Source organism: Artibeus jamaicensis, unplaced genomic scaffold, assembly GCF_021234435.1.
Source record: "Artibeus jamaicensis isolate MK-2021 breed Jamaican fruit bat unplaced genomic scaffold, CSHL_Jam_final contig_426, whole genome shotgun sequence".
Lineage (NCBI taxonomy): Eukaryota > Metazoa > Chordata > Mammalia > Chiroptera > Phyllostomidae > Artibeus > Artibeus jamaicensis.
Genome location: NW_026521826.1, coordinates 686,849 through 704,331, shown reverse-complemented (window position 1 = coordinate 704,331; position 17,483 = coordinate 686,849). Strand labels below are relative to the sequence as shown.

Here is a 17,483-nt window from a genome sequence, read left to right as displayed (position 1 = left end):
CATAGCATTTTTATTTTAAATTTCAGAGAGTAAGAGAGAGAGAAATATTGAGGTGAGAGGAAAAACCTCAGTCAGTTGCCTCCCCTCCATGCCCTGACTGGGAATTGAACCCACAACCTAGATATGTGCCATGCTGGAGAATCAAACCCACAACGTTTGGTGTATAGGACAGTGCTCCAACCAACTGAGCCACACAGGCCATGTCCCTAACATAGTTTTTAAGACCTTTCTACATGGTTTTTCTTGGCATGTTCACTATGCTTATTTTAAAAAATCTGTTCAAATTATTTGCTGTCCTGTCCTTATTTTTATGTTCTTCTGCTTTCATAGGCTTTTTTTTTTGCTAGTGGTTATAATAAATAACATAAAAATACAGAATATTTTGAAAATATCTAACAATTAAAATAGTTCCTTTTAAGAACTTTAAGAAAAAAAGAATCAATATTTTCCAAAAATGTTTGATGGGCTAAATTTGTTCAAACTGAGGAGGGAGAACAAGATAAAAACATTATTTAACCACTTGGAACATTGAATGTTCTTGTAACAGAAGCTGAGGGCTGAACAATAGCTAGGTAATTTCCCAAACATTATATTCATTTTATCCTCTATAGACAACACATTGATTTTTCCACACCATAAATATACAGAGAAAAATTAAAAATTAAAACAGAGCTATTTTGGCCTTTTGTTTTGCATCATTTTCTCCGGCGAACACAGACGCTACCTGGAGAATCTCACTGACAGAAAGCCAGATGCGCTGGCATCTGCTGAGAGCCTTGCTGGAAGGATTTGTGTTTTACTGATCCCTACAACTTCTGCAGCACCTAGAATGGTATGCTTCATAGAACATGGGCTCTTAAAAATTAGAATGTATAATGAATAATTGTCCAAACATACCGATGCGAACTTTCATATAGAGTGAGGCTCGGAGCCCAGACAGGAAAAAAAAAATACACACGCACACCAACTATAATCCTACCATGTAAGAAACAAAGACTGTGCTATGATGGCAAATAACAAGAACCATGCTTACGCTTCCTTTCTGGGCAAGTGATCCCTTCACAGGCCTCCTGCTCCTGGTCGTTTAGCAATTTTTGTTTATCTCTCTTTGTTCCTAGGATTTAAAGGACTTTTTGGCTCTGGGGCACAGCTTCCTTACCAGTAGTCCCAGGTAAGATCTGCAGTTTCCTTCAAGGTCCTGCCTATCGATTCCTTACTCTCTGTCTGATCCAGGAACCAAATCAAGCTTGATGAGACCTGTCTTACATCCATGAATGCATTTGGTATGGCAGGCCCCTGGAGGGAAACTGCAGAGACTTCATGATTTGGAGGGGGGAGGGAGGTGGGAGTGGTTCTAGCCCACTGAGCTGCTGTGAACTACGCCAACTCTCAGGGTTCTCCACCACATGCTGTGTAGCACCAGACCACCGAGCTAGAACATTCCACCCAAGGTGAAAGCCATGCGGAACCTTGTCACCCTGGAGAACTGGAGACTGCCTTTCCTTCAGCCGACCTGGGAGTAAGTGGGATTAGGGGAGAGTTTTACTGATGTCGGATATCTCATGTAGCACCGATTTAGAGGTGTTCTGATACACAAAAGTAAACCTCTTTAGTAGTTAGAACATTTGCCCATTCAGAGATAGAACAGGGAAATATTAGGGACAGTTTGGGGAGGAAATTGGATATGGATTCACATATTGACTCTTCAATGAATAATGTATCAATTTGGGAACTTATTTCACCTTCTGGAGACTCAGTTTTCCCATTAATAAAATGAGATTGATAATATATACCTCATATGGCTGTTTTAATAATTAAATAACAGAATTACAGAAAGTGTTAAAGTGTTTTTTATGAGTATAGTAAGTGCCCAAGAAATGGAAACTGCTTTCTCTTACCCTCCCCACACCTTCTATTTCAAGATAGGCTTAAAACCTTACACCTGTTATTTGAAGATCCTTTGAAACTGTTGGAAAATTATGAGTCATTTTAACAGGTGGAGTGCCTCTTTCCCCCCTTAACCATGCACTATTAGCGTGTGTGAAGCGTAGGAAGTCCATTTTCCAGGTTAACATTTTCTCTACCCCTCTGATGAGAATCAAGGCTCACCATTTTTAAGGAATACCTTGCTGTAAATTGAGCTAAATTGGTTTTCTTAAGGAGGTAAATTTGTTTTACATACTTGAGCAGGACCACTTTGTTGTCTCCAACGGTGATGTTATACCAACAGGACATATCATTAGGGTAGTCTGAAAATGAGTACGCCGGGCTGGAGATGATCCCAGTGGAGAAGTTGAACGCACCACCACAGGCTGCAACAGAAGACAGGGAATGTGCAGGGAACAGTTAGTACTCTTACCATGGAAAAATAACTTTGAGATAATCTTTACTATTGTATCTTTCTCTCTAAGAGAGATAATAATTACTTTTCTTAAAGCCATGTCAAGCTCCTTTCCTTATGTTTACAATTAATTCTGATTTTCTCATCAAGGTGGAAGGAGGAAACCGTGAGGGAGCAGAAGTAGAAGAGAATATTTTAAGGCATATCTTGAAACAGAATAAGTCTGAGTCAAATTAACAGCTGAGAAAAAACATTTCATATGTTGGGACATAACTGTCCTTTCTCTACATTTAATTCACAGATTCAGAGGGAGCATAGTGATAACTGGAAATTTAGCAAAGGTGTGTAGAATCTAAGGCACATTACAGGCACATGAATCTGGGAAGGCCGGCGATCTAGAAATCCTCAGTAACAGGGATTCAAATTTCCACTGTCAAAGAGAGACTACTAAAAGGTGAAGAATTGGAAACCATTTTTGGAACATTTGAGCTCAGTTCTCTCTGTGGGCTCAACTGTATAGCTCCTGGGTCCTCTGTATTTCTATTTAGATGTGAGACTGGTAAGGACTATACTTGACCAAATTTATCTCACTGGTACCCAGCATGCCGGGGGAAGCTGAGCCCACTCCCCACCCTGACTCCAGCAATCAACTGCCCAGAGCCCTGACTTACTGCCATTAGTCAACAAAACAACAGCCATAACAATAGGATAAACCTATTATAAAAATACAAAATTATTGTTATTATTTGGACCTGTATATAAGGAGAATCAGGTTGTGCAGCCTAATGTTGGAGAGTGCCCTCCTCTCATTGCAGTGAGAAAGGTTTATATTTATTCTATTTTGTGATTCCAAAATTAGAATGGGGTTAGTATATTTTGATGTCATTTCTATGATTTATAAACTATCAATGGATATGTTCCACTTATATCTCTTAGAAATGAGAAACAAATTGTGGCTGCCATTTAAGGCTATTTATTTATGGATGTACTTCACCTCAGCTGAGCCCACTTTGCAGGGAAAGCTTTTCTCTGAGGCCCTTGAGAAATCGTGTGCTCAGACCCCTGTGGACATCTGCAGTGAATTAAATGTCAGGTTGGTGTGGCCATTACTCCATTTCACCTTGTACTCAATTACATGGCCTTGGAAAGCTTGAAGCCTAAATAACTCCCAAATTTGTAGCTTGTCAGGATTTGAAATCTTACCAACAACACTCTTTAAATGAGACTCTCCTAGTGGATATGTGGAACTTTGTACATGGTATTTTAATACCTGAGAGATTAGGGAATAGTAAAAGAATATAACGCAATGATATAACATTCCAGAAAAACAGTTGTAAAAAAAAGCAAAACAATTCCATCTTTTTCTTTATTCAACAAGACAACCAGGGGCCGTTCCCTGCTTGGTTCTATCCAGGCTGTGCCAACAGACCCACAAAGCCACAGGCAGCAACACTTTATGAGTGGGGCCCAGGGCTCGGGTAGCAGTTCATATGAACGAGCTGCGAAGGCCTTTCTTCAGGCACAACTGACATTTTCAGTCTGCTCTGTGAGTGGGAACAGTAATTTATTTGAGAGGTTAACTATTTAACTTTCTACTTTTAGAAGTGGGTTTGGTCAAGTAAAGACAAAGCAAAAATGAAGGTTTTACAAGATTTCTGTGCCCCTTTCACTGAAGCCGGGATGAAGTCGGAAAAACACTGTCAGCAAACTAACTAACCAGATACATTGCAAGAGAGGAAAAGGCTATTCAAAATAAGAAAATATATTTTCATAATTTACACATAAACATTGATTGAATTGTCTTTAAAGAATGAAACCATCCTAGTTGCTACAAAGGCCTTTGCACAGTCTGTGACTTGTCTTCTCACTTTGACTTTGACATAGAGAAGCTACAAATTATAACAGAATTAAATACATCAATTTTTTCCTTTTCTTTTAAGGCTCACATTGTTTATGTATTGTTGAAAAATCCTACCAGAAGATCATAAAGATATTCTCTTAGATGTTTTCTAAATGTATACAAGATTGTTTTTCACATTAGCAAAGTGACTTGGGAAATGAAATAGGCATCTAGATAGCCTCGGCCAAAAAGTCATCTCAGTGCAACGTACAAACAGCTAAAGATGGCAGACATTCATTTAACTGAAACTATTGAAATAAACTTCAAACTTCCATTTGATTTTCAAAGAGTAGTTCTAGCCAAGCTCATGAGAAAGAATTTTTAGACATTTTTTAAAAAAGAAAAATGTAAATATTCAATGTTTCTGGACCATGAACTCAATTGATCATTTTTACCCTGAAAGTCTTTGAATCTTCAAGTTGATGATTTATGAATCACAATTAGAACTCCTTATGGAAATTAAGAAGAAAAGGCAATTTCACACATCGGTATGGCTACTCACAGGTTATCCGATAGTAAAACTTGAAACCGAAGTCAGTGGTGTGTGAATCGGAGTAGAAGTGAACCAGCAGTGGACCAGAGACGGTAATAGGGGACAGGAGCTCCGCCCCACACACAGTAGCAAGAGGCGGAGAGGCCGCACTGCGCCCCCTGATGATGCGCACACCGTCACCGTCACAGCTTCCCGTCACAGCGGAGCGTGCTGCACAAAGCATCGACAACCAGCATTTTAATCGGATGGAATATAAACAATCAATGCTGTAAACATTCAAACAAAAAATTAATGAAGATTCCTGCAGTTTACATAGGAATGGAAATGAGAATCAAGAGCTATTTTGGTAAGTCTCAGTCTAACTTGGTTTTCTGAAGAAGTGAGGTTTACCCTAGTCACAAAACAAGCACAGGTGTATGAACACAGGCAGAACTTCACAATAGATACATTCACTTTGAAAAAACCCAGAATTTTCTTCCTTTATCATTTTTAAAAAATTCAATGATATAAACTGGGGAGAATTTCGCCTCCCACAGACGTTTGGTAATATCTGGACATTTTGGCTGGTGCTGTGGGTCATGCCACTGGCAAGGAGCGGGCAGGGCCCAGGATGCTGCTGAACCTGCTGTGGTGCTCCCCGCAGCCCCGAACCCCCATCCCGCAGACGCAATGAAAGTTGCCCGGCCTGAACAGCCACAGCGCTGCTATTGAAAAACCCCGTTTAACATGAAGCTATGTACAGATAACGAACTCCTGCCACGGAGAGACGATTAGAAACTCCTTCATGTTTTCTGAACAGGGGATATACATGTTCACACAAACATTATTAGCTTAGGTTTAGTGATTGTAAAATATATATCATTGCTTTGTTTTCTAATTATAAATAAATATATATTGTAACCCACCCTAAAGAGAAATAAAATTATAGAATAAAGAAAAATTATAAAGCCTTTTATTACCACAATTTATGACATCACTTTTATATATAAATTGTACTGTTAAAACATTAATTGGGATCATACTGAACATGCTCTTTCATAACCTAATTTTTATTGACATAAAATAACATAAGATGCATCTTTAGGTGATTAAATATTCTTCTAAAACATCAAATTTAATTCATATAACAAATTCTAACATACAGGTGCATCATACCATGTTCAAGTCATCCCCTATGCTTAATAATTCTATTATTTGCCACTGTTAGTGATTAAAAATACCGTCGAAACAAATATTCTGTACATAAGTATTTGTGTAAGTTTCTCATTATTTCATGAGAATAAATTTTTAGGAGGCGAGTTACTGGTTCTAAGGTAAGTTTCCTTTTCAGGTTTTTCAAAGGTGTTAGTTACCGACTCAGTCCCATAACTTTAGGTAACTGACATTTTCCCCAAACCTACATTTTTATCACCCAGTAGAGAAACCTATGCCCATTACAAGTAAACTCCCATTTACCCTTCCTTCTTTATTGCTCTCCCACCCCTAAGCAACCTACTTTCAGCCTCTATGGATTTGTCTAATTTGGGCATTCACATAGACAGAATCATATAATATGTGACCTTTTATGACTGACTGCTTTTACTTAACATAATGTTTTTGAAGTTCATCCATGCTGTGGCATGTGTCAGTACTTCATAACTTCCAAGGCTGAACAGTAGTCCATTGAGTGAACAGAACGCATTTTGTTTAACCATTCATCAGTCGATGGACATTTGATTTGCTTCTACCTTTTGGCTATTGTGAATAATATGGCTATGAACATTCAGGTACAAAGTTTTGTGTTGGATATTATGTTTTCAATAATCTTGGGTATATGAGTAGGAGTGGAATGGCTGACTTACATGGCAACTCTATGTTTAATATTTTGAGGACCTATCAAACTGCTATCAAAAGAGGCTGTGCTATTTTCCCACACCACCAGAAATGCCGGTGAGTTTCAGTTTCCCACAGAATCACCAACACTTGTGATTGTCTGTGTTTTTATTGTAGCCATGTTTGTGGGTATGAAGTGGTAGCTCACTGTGGCTTTGATTTGCATTTCCCTAATTATGCTAAGAGCCTTTCATGGGCTACTTGGCCATTTGTATATTTTCTTTGAAAAATAGGTCTATTCTGCCATTTTTAAATTTGGTTATATGCCAATTAATGTTGAGTTTTTCTTTTACATTCTGGATATTAGTATGATAAAGTGTTTTTATTTCTCTTGGGTAAATGGAATGGCTGGGTCATAAGTTAGGTGAGTATTTAATTCTGTAAAAAACTGCCAATGGATTCTTCCAAGCAGTTGTATCTGCAGGCATTCGGACCAGGAAGGTAGGAGACTTCCACTTGCTCTGCATGTTTATCAGTTACTTGGTGTTGTCAGTCTTTTTGACGTCAGCCATCGTGGGGTGTGTACAGTGGAACCTCATTGTGACATTTAATTTACATTGCTCTGATGACTAACAATGTGGAATACTCCTCATGTTCTCATTGACAAAATGTTTTTCTTTAATACAGATGTTAAAACAAGCATATATCGAATACCCTTCCTCCCCTCTCACACACAAAATTTACCTACTTATAAATTCCCCACTGGAACTGGCCAAAACTACACAATATTTTGTATAATTGCATAAAATGAAATAGTGAACTCTGAAATCAGACTACCTGTTTGCTGCCAGAACACTCTTATAAATTAAAGAAATCATGATATACATTTACTTCATAATTTCAAGTCCCCAGGCGATAGACCTTGTTTCAAGGTGGGGCCTGTGACCTAAGACAATTCAATTAGGGTAAATTTCAAGACCTGGAATAGACGGTAGTGTGCTGGTAAATGTAACAACCAATTCTCTGAAGGGAAAAAAACAGCTCTGATTTGCAGCATTTGCCAATTTCCATGATATAAATATTCCCCCATAGATGATTTCATGCTACCAACATGAGGTCATTAGATGCAGAATTTGGAATAGAATCAACAGCACGATTGGCGGTTACAGCTTGGACCACGCCCACTCTGGCACTCCACCAGACAGCTGCTCGCTCTGTTCCTAGACGTGCCTGAGGGGCACGCAGCCCTCACTGCGAGGGCAGCTGCCCCACAGCCAGGAGGAGAACCGGCCTTAGGGTGAGGCTCATACTGAGAAGCACAGAGTGAGAATAGAAAAAGTGGAATGTTTAATGACATAAGTAAAATAATAGATCAAGCAGGTTTGAAGCATACCCAACTTTGAGGTCTTTAGAAGTAAAGCCAACAAATTGACCTTTCATGTGTAAATCAGGTTGAGCTAAGTTTCCTGTTAATTATACCATAGAAATTCCTAATCAATATAGCATGTATTATCATCATAATAATAATCATTGTCGTTTATTTTTTTTATAGAACTCCACCATCCTGAGCACTGTTGATAAATTGATTACTCAGACCTAGTCTACGCCAATCTGCTGTGTTCAAACTGTAACTTAGCAAGAGGGAGTCAGTAGTAAAAGCCAAAGATGTTCAACTTGGAAAATATCAGCAGTTATCTCCTGACACATGACAGAAGCCAGGCTGCAGCTGGAGAAAATGGGGCTGTCATACATAAAGCAGCAACAGGCCGGGGGGGAAAACAGGGCACTCTGAAGGGTCCTTGTTCTGCATGCCTAGAAGCCCATTACCACCCTTCCTATTTTTAACCTTCCTTTGAGGAGATGAGATAACCCCGTGTCCTTCCTGTGAATTTTAATTTATATCCAAACAAACTTGAAGATAACCTGCCACTTTAAACTGGAAGACCCTTGGTGAACACATTTGTATTTTTTACATATCTGTACATTAAAATATTCTCTCCCCTTTTTAGATCTAAGTACTGTCTTAGATAAAATTGATATTTTTATCAGAAAATATCTCTGCAATTTAAATCTTAAGACATTTTAGGAATGTATTTGGCTCCTCAGCTAAGTTCCTATCTAGCTTGAAGAAATCTTGAGGTACCAACTCAAGATATATTTATTAAATTGGCCTCAAAGAATTCCTTCATTTTGAAAATCCTGGAAGAGAAATGCTTCTAAATGGGCATAAATCTACCAGTTAAAAGTGTGAAATACTTCATTTCAATGACCTTATTATGTAGTTAGAAGCAATATAATGTTAGAAACATAGGACAAAAAAGTAGATTAAACTCAGACTTACAGTTTGAAAACTGCCAGATTACATATCTTAATTTTAACCTCAGAATTCAGTGTGAAGACACTAATAGCCCCACTAGAATATTAAAAATTTAGAGTAGGTGAGTCTGAGGGAGAAAAGCTTCTGCATTATTTATAAAAATATCTTTAGCCTACAAAAATATATAAAGTTATAAGTTCAAAACCACAGAATGAAAAGCAATATTGCTGATGCTAGATCACAGTCTTGGCCTTACACCGATCAAACTGCCTTCTCTTCAGTTATTCTGTATTTAAGTTGTTGGCAACTTGATAAACAAGGTCTGTCCAAAAAAGGTCCAGCCATTGTTAATATAATGAGAACGGTTTGCACAACATCGATGTCACCTGGCAGCCAAGGGGAGTGGACTGGAATGCACATGTGTGAACAATGATGACTTCACTGTACTAGGCAGTGGGGGCAGTAGACTCTGTGGAGTGACGATGTGTACTCTGTGGCAGTTGCATTAAAAATGACTGAATCAAGTTTTGTATTAAGCTTGAACAGTCCTCCATGGAAACTATTTGGATGATTCAGAAGGCTGTAGGTATAGAAAACCGGTGATTGGCAGCTTCATCACTACAACAGGCCTGCTCATACATCATGTCTCTTGCAGAGTTTTTTGGTGAAACATCAAATCACCCAGGTGACTCAGTCCCCCTACAGCCCAAATTTGGCACCTTGTGACTTCTGGCTTTTCTCAAAACTAAAATCACATTTGAAAGAGGAGATATTTCAGACTGTCGATAAGATTCAGGACACTACAAAGGGGCAGCTGATGGTGATTGGGAGAACTGTGTGAGGTCCCAAGGTGCCTACTTTGAAGAGGACTGAGGCGTCATTGTCCTATGTACAATGTTTCTTGTTTCTTATATCTTCTTCAATAAGTGTCTCTATTTTTCACATACATGCCTGGATACTTTATGGATAGACCTTGTAGACTATCACAGTGATAGTTATCTTACAAAATAGTAAAAAAGACTGTGAAAAATAAGGTAAGATGTGTCATGCTTGATTATTCTTTCAAATAATTAATCAAAAGAGCTAGTTCAATTATATAAATGTCACCATAAAATAAAGGTGGTATATCTTTATTGAGACATAATCAAAATTCATTTGTTTATAAAAGGTCTGTATTTAACAGTAAGAAAGTTACACAGGGAGAAGCAGAGGAAGTTGAGAGAGGATATTAATATTTTGTAGATAGCAACACAACATTAAATAACTAAATAAACCATTAAACATATCTGCTCATTCTCAAAGCCTGACTCAATAAATTGTGGAAGTCATGATATTTGGCAAGTTGCTTGATGGATTAAAACATTCTTGTATTTTTTCCAGTAGTCACTTCTTTAAAGTGGGGTGCCCCTACAATTTTTTTGCACAAGAAATCATACATTATATAATATCAGGTCTTAGAAAGTTACCTAAAGTCTGAGAACATATCAAGGATTATTATAAACAAGGTAATATACAAGAAATGGATATATAAAGATACCATTAGGTGTCAAATAATTCACATATACAGCCTTTCCTCAGCTCTATGTAACCCATCACTGTATTAGATTGAAGATATTAGCCTGAATTTTCAGTGGGAGGACACTTGGTGACAAATGCCACAGGCAAAAATAATGACATTAAACCATTTTCTATAATCATAGGGAGAACCAATTAAATATCTAACCAAAAGGTAGACAAAGCTCTTAAGTAGAACAGGTGCAGTTAAATACAATCAGCATGCCTGCATGTTAGAGAAAGGAACTTAGTCAGGCCTATAAAATGGTGTTCAAGAAGCCAGATGAATACCAGAGTTGAGGTTGTGACCAAGAGGTAGCATTCAATGAAACATATGATAACGTGTGAGGAAGACAAGTATTTTGAAATTCAACAAAACTTTTTCCTCCAACTAGAGCCCACCCATTTCATGGGACAAGGAGCCACATTTATTCTTAATTCTATCTTCAGCAATTAATTTGTTGTATATTTACTACTGAAACCTCTGAGACGTAAGATGATCCTCCATGATTTGTCTTCATGACTGTTATCCACCCTTCTAAAAACCTTTAAAACACATTCATTGTTTAAAATGAGTAGGCCTCTCTATTCAACATACTAAAATATGATTTTCATTACATTGAACTTTATTACTGAGCACTGTTTGATTCTGAATTCCATTATGATTCCAAGAACTTGGAGAGAATTGAAAGGAAACCAGGGATGAGTAATTCAGAAAATTATACAAACTTGTGGAATTTAGATTCAGATTGCAATTTTTTCCTGAGAGTCATAGAGAGGCAGAGCTGCCTAAGAGGAGCAGAGATAGAAAAATTCTTTTGGTTGCAACAGTTTAATATTGTAGCTAAGATAAAGTTTTTCGGTAAAGTTGCAAAGGGCTCAGGGAGAGGTGAGGCAGGTGAATTGGGGGGCAGCTCTGAATGGAGTCTATTGTCTGTCTGATTACCTGTGCTCTGAGTAGCTGGTTACCTCAGTGGAGGGTACGATTCAGAGGGAGGCTGTAGCATGTACTAGGATTAAACTAAGCTGCATAGAGCGTGCAGGCCAAAGTTTTAAAACACAGGCAAGTAAGAATCTCACGTAACCAAAGTGTCTCCTCCAGTGCTAGACCAATTTGAATAAAATATCTGTAGAAACTATTTCAAAAGAACCATTGCCCAATGCTTTCTAAGGTAATGAACTGTGAAATGTGCCTACATACTGATTTCTTTAGAATGATTGAGAAAGCAAAGAGAAGAAATGGTAAGTAGTTGAGCAATACCACTTAAAAAACTTCGATTAAATGGGGGGATGGAATGTCAACTAGGACAACTGACAAAACTCAATTTTTGTGCTTCTTCGTGGGGAAAAAAGGCAAAAGGGAAAGTCTAAAATTAATTTTTCTTTTCCCTTTTAGCTTTATATTAAGTGTAGCTTGTAAACCAGTTCTTCTAAGTTAATAAAAGAAAACTCAAGCAACTATTACACAGGACTTCCTACCTGGCTGTTCTAGAAATCTAGCCCTATTCCCCTGGGGGCTTTGGGGCCATCCATCCCTAGAGGACTGTGAGCCGAAGCATTTGCCTTTCCAGTTCTCTCCACTGTCTGTGCTAATGTGCTACTCTTCCGTACAGTTCCTATCAACAGATATTCTGGACCTGAGAAGATTGAGTTTAGAATTTGCCTATATACAGGAATTTGTTTGTTAACAATTTCTAAACTCTTCATTATCATCACCAAGGTGAATCAATGTTATTATCTCATTTTAATAATAGAAAAATCAAGACATCGAAGGTATTCACTTGCCTTAGGTTACTACGTCTACTAACTTCTCTACTTGACAAAGTAATGAAAAAAATGGCCTATAATCTCCCCAGCAACTTGGAGGCATCTACTTGGCCACATGAATAATAAGAACACAAAAATATACTTCTAGACTGCTCAATGGGTGGGAAAATAAAATAAGTATTTATTTAATGACATCAGATTACAAAATAAGTACAAACACTGGAAGTTTCTCTCTCATCCTTTCCTGTTAACTTTTGTCTATTTCTGCTTTCATTTTTGACAAAAGAAAAAAAAACATTTTGAATTTGTTAATTCCCATTTCCCATTTAAGACACTGTTCAGGATATCAAGAGCCATTTTAGTGTTTAGTTTAGTTTCAGGAAAAAAAGGTTGTTTTATAAATAAATGCTCAAATGAAAATTTCTCCCATGACTTCTGATTTCACTGGAATTTTTGTATTAAGTAGTAATTATATAGAAAAGATAAGTCTGTAGTTTGTAGAATGACTAGTATTAGAAAGAGAAGAAGAAGAAGAAAGTTGGAGAAATTTAGGCCAACATAAAATATCATAACATACTTTTAGAGCAGCTTTAGTGAAAAGTAGTTAAAAAAGAAAAAAAAGAAAAGAAAGAGTTACCGAACCTTTGTGACCTCCCTGTACAGAAACCGCCAGTATGGAGTTGAATACTCAGTGTACCAGCCTGAAGAGAAACTTTCCCTAACCAGCTGTCGAATTACGATGTATGGATAAATGTGCTTCCAGTAGTTTATAGGCTAGGATAGCCCAACAAAAAAGCAAATCTAGAACCCTCATCTCCTCCTAGGTCAGCCATGGCTCTGCTGGTCTGTTAGGCTCCGAAATGCTCAGTCGTGGGACTCAGCCCCTGGACTGAGTGCCTATGGACAGCAGCAGCCTGAAAGGCAGGTGCTCCTGAAAACCAGAGGCTGTGACTCACCCCGAGAGCAGTCCCCAGTTTTACCACAGTGCACTGCACGTGGATTCTCCCGGCCAATTTTAGAAGGGGCAGAATGTTATTTACTGTAGCTAACAAATTTCTAGCTTCTTGGTGTTACTGAATGAACATCAGCATTGACATGATTAGTGATAAGAATCTAATTAAAGATTTGATTAATGTTGCCCTTTCTGGTAATCATTATAATTTAATTAAACTGTAGTCAGAAATTACCTACTTAGCAGTTTGAAAATACTGAGTACTTGTAACACTGGAAATGTCACAAGGCATTATCATAAAGATATTATCTTATTTTTTAAAAATCAGTCTTTTCAAATGGGTCAGGATTATCAAATCCATTAGTAGAAGTGGAAATCGCTTAACCTGCAGAACCGAGAATCTGCCTTCAGGCATCTTGTGCCAGGGCACATCTGGAGATTTGGCAAAACAGCGGCCGGGAGATGAAGTATAGTTCGCAAATGTTTCTATAGGCATTTTCTGACTTTTAAAAGGACTATTTTATATTTTAAAAAGATGAAAGTAAGCAAAATACAACCAAAGACACTGAAATACAGAACAGGCTGACAGGGACCAGAGGAGAGAGGGGAGGGAATTTCGGGGGAAAAGGGGAAGGGTTTACAGGAACAAGTATAAAAGACACATGGACAAAAACCAAGGGGGGTGGAAATGGGAGAGAGGTGGGGAGCACTGCGGGGGTGGGCTGGGATGGGAGTGAAAGACAGAAAACTGTACTTGAACAACAATTAAATTTAAAAAATGCTTAAAAATTTTAAAAAAGGAAAAATAGATGAAAGTGATTATCAAAAACATTAAGCAATTTACACAGTCAGGTGACTAGCAAATGGTCAACCTGGCCTTGGGGACCCATCTGAAATGCCATGCTCGCCCACCACAACCCACATCCAGTAGTCAGTGTATGCTGTCCCTGTGTCCTGTCTAGTCAGGGAGCTCCTGTTTAGGGTAAGTATGAGTTCCCTTGTAACAATACACATCCCACTGGTACAGTGGTGCTTTTCTGTGGCTATTGTACATAGTACATCTGACACAGTCTCCCTTTTACTCTAAATGACATTGGCATATGACATTCTTTTGTTTATGTAATTTAATGAGAGCAAATACGAAGTCCAAGCCACACACTTCTCCCTGTTATTAAAACAACATTCCCCTGAATATAAAAATAATAGAAGAGATATAAAGAAGAACTCAAACATCACAATCTATGCACAGTGGTAACAACTCTTCAGGTATGACTTAAGAACTCCACAGATTATTCACACATATATTACTGGAAGCAGAAAACTGGATCATCTTACATAAACCGCTTTGCTTTCTCCTAATGCTGTATATATCGTGAGCACCTTTTTTGATTGCTGGGGTTTGGTGCTAGCAAATGCTGAGAAGACCATATTAAAATTCACGTTGCATTTTTACAGGGACATACATCACGCTTACTTGGCAATTTCTAGCAAACACAGGTGCCCCAAACCACAGCTTGTGAAAGTTAGGGAAAGGAGGTCACAGAGAAAGGATCAAATGGGGAGAGAGGCTTTGCATCATTTACCAGTGTATGAGGACTGACAAGTCATTTTCACTTTTATGAAACCTAAATTTTCTGGATACTGAGTATTGGAGAACATTTTGCTAAATGTTAACTTTTCATTGCCATGATAGACAACCTAAAGGGAAAGAAGTTTTAATTGTGCAGAGGTAGCTTGATAAGTTTACTGATTAGTTATACTTTAGCAATAAAAATTTAATTTGTAAAAAATATTAGTATGACTGAGTGGTTGCAAATAGCCATCTACTTGGAGGATCTCTCTCCTGCAGCGTCAAAGCATCCATTAAACATCAAGTTGTGACTACTATAGCCACAGACCAGCCCAAACCAGAAACTCCACTGTTCTCTCCGCCAGCAGCCCATCCACTAGAGTCGTAGTGAACCCAACGGGGTGGTTGTGGTGAGAGATTTCCCAACTATACATATGGGACTGATGAAGACAATGAAGAGAAAGGAGATGAAAGGGTGTCCCATAACAATGCTTAAAAGTACAGCTCAGATATTTATAAATTTTACTTTGATAGTTTCTCTCACTAGTTATAGTGTGTGCATGACTGGGTGTGTATATCCATATCTATGTCCATAGACTACAAATGTAAATGAATAAATTAATGACTATTATTAAATGTAATACATTTCTGACTTGTTTACCTTATGGTACTAACTTGAGGCTTGTGTTATTAAAGCTCTTGTGTTATTTTGTTTTACTTCTGGAGGGAATAGCATGGTACCTGTGTTCTTAAAACACTGGATGGAATTTTAATCAAGTTTATATCAAAGGTGCCCTGTGATGTTTTAAATATTTTCTTCAAATGGTGACTTCAGAAATCACCTCTACTGTGCCTCTACTTATTCCTCATTCATTTATTAAGAATCAATTGTAATTTACATGTGAATAAGCTTACCTTCCAAATGGAAAGATACAAAAGTCAAGACGACCACAGACCCAGGGTTAGCCTCTATGAAATAGGTGCAATTCATGTTGTTGTCATACTGCCTCGGGTAGTTCGGAGAGATGATGTAACCTGAAGGCTCAGTGAAATTACTTCCACATCCTATGCAGGAAGAAAAAAGTATGTCAAAACACTTGTTCTCATATTCTGTATCTCTTTATCAGTGAGGAAAAGACTCGAATTTCATAAATTCTATAGAGACGTGTTCTCTGAGGCACTCCAAATTGAAGAAACAATAACTAAGAGAATGAAATTCTCACTTAAAAAGTAAATGAGAACATTACATATTTGTGTAGAAAATGCTGTAGGGTTTTCAACTACGTAGTAGAAATTTTTACCACAAATCTGTTGCAAATCACTTAATTTTAAGATAGTAAAGAAAGGATAACTTAGCAAAGATTTAATATGGTTCATGTAAATAAAGAAATGGCTGATGAAAAGTGATTTGTACCACATCGGTACACCCAGTGCTTTTAAAATACCCTATTATATTGCTAGAAAACTATACTATTTAACTACCATTACTGTAATCTGTCCACAAAAATACCCACTTTTTTGTTGTTGTTGTTAATGGTTGAATGTACTAATCCCAACTCCTGGAATGCTTGGTGTCAGAAACAGAAGTATCTTTTCACCACTAAAATGACTTTTGTGTCCATACCACCACTAACTAGTTAATCCACCTCACTCGCTGATCTATCACGTATGTAAATACATTTACATACGGGTATGTAAATACCCTTTTACCTTGATATCCAGCACACACGGTTACACACATGTATACAAGCAGCCCACTGAAGACCTAAGTTAGGTCTTGGTTCGACTTTCATTACCTCCACCCTTTCATTTGAGTCTAAAGGATGCTTTCACTTCATTATTCCCTCTAATTCCTTTCGTCAAACTTTTTCCTAAGAAGTGGTTTGCAGTTAGTAGCTACTTGATTCAGTTCAGCCAACAGGCACACACCCTTGGCCCTGAGGCCTAAACACTGATACATTCCCCCCTAACCTCACTCATGAGCAGCAGTAAGAAAAGGAAGGGAAAATTCTGAAGAAGTGGCTCCCAAAGTTTACTGGCCGTAAGAATCATCTGGGTGGGAGATAAAACATTCCCGTCCACACCCATGGAAATTCTGAGTTCAGAGGGGTCAGCTGAGGCCCTAGAATCAGCATGCTTCTAAAGCCCCAGGTAATTTCAGTGCAGGGAGTCAATGTGCCACATGCTGGGTGCCTGGTGACTAGTGATTGTTAGTTTCCTGGGCACCTGCCAAATTCCTGGTCCCTCGGAATTTTAGGGTTAATTTTGGATATCTTACTCGACTCTCAATTGACCTCCCATTGACTTCAGTTCCATTCTCACTGATTTTTGAAGGATGGGAGTACTCTCGGGATTAGGTGGCCGAGCCGCACTGCCACTTGGAGCCCATTCTAGCCAACCCCGGGGCAGTGCCCTACTCTCCCCAGGCCTGCCTGTGGCAGCCATACCCTTTCAAGGATCTCCAAGTCGGGTTTTTAGTGCCACTTACGGCTTACGAAGGAAGCAGAGAAGCCCTGAGCCGGGGTCTCCTGAGACTGGAACACAGCTGTGAGTGCATTTCTCGGGGTGACGATGGAGCCGGGAGCCTCGTTCCCACAGCTTGTGGATAACAGTGCTGTGTCTGCCGCCTCAGTTCCCGCCCAAACCTAGTACAGCCACAAACATAACTTAATGCTCAAGGTTTTCCTGTTGACAGTTTAATGCACCTATGCTGAAAAATCATGGTACGAAGGTGTGTATCAACCTAAACATAATAGTAAATAAAACAATGCAAATCT

At 38.3% G+C, this 17,483-nt stretch overlaps 1 protein-coding gene across 1 annotated transcript in view; it reads right to left on the bottom strand.

Annotated features, from left to right (window-relative positions):
* Positions 1–17,483, bottom strand: part of CUBN (cubilin) — a 263,178-nt gene that overhangs the window by 41,682 nt on the left and 204,013 nt on the right. The window contains exons 55-58 of the mRNA XM_053665793.1: positions 17,195–17,351; positions 15,622–15,771; positions 4,744–4,944; positions 2,183–2,312 (exon numbers count right to left, since the gene is read on the bottom strand). Coding sequence (XP_053521768.1) covers positions 2,183–2,312; positions 4,744–4,944; positions 15,622–15,771; positions 17,195–17,351 — 638 coding nt within the window. The remainder of the gene's footprint in view (positions 1–2,182; positions 2,313–4,743; positions 4,945–15,621; positions 15,772–17,194; positions 17,352–17,483) is intronic.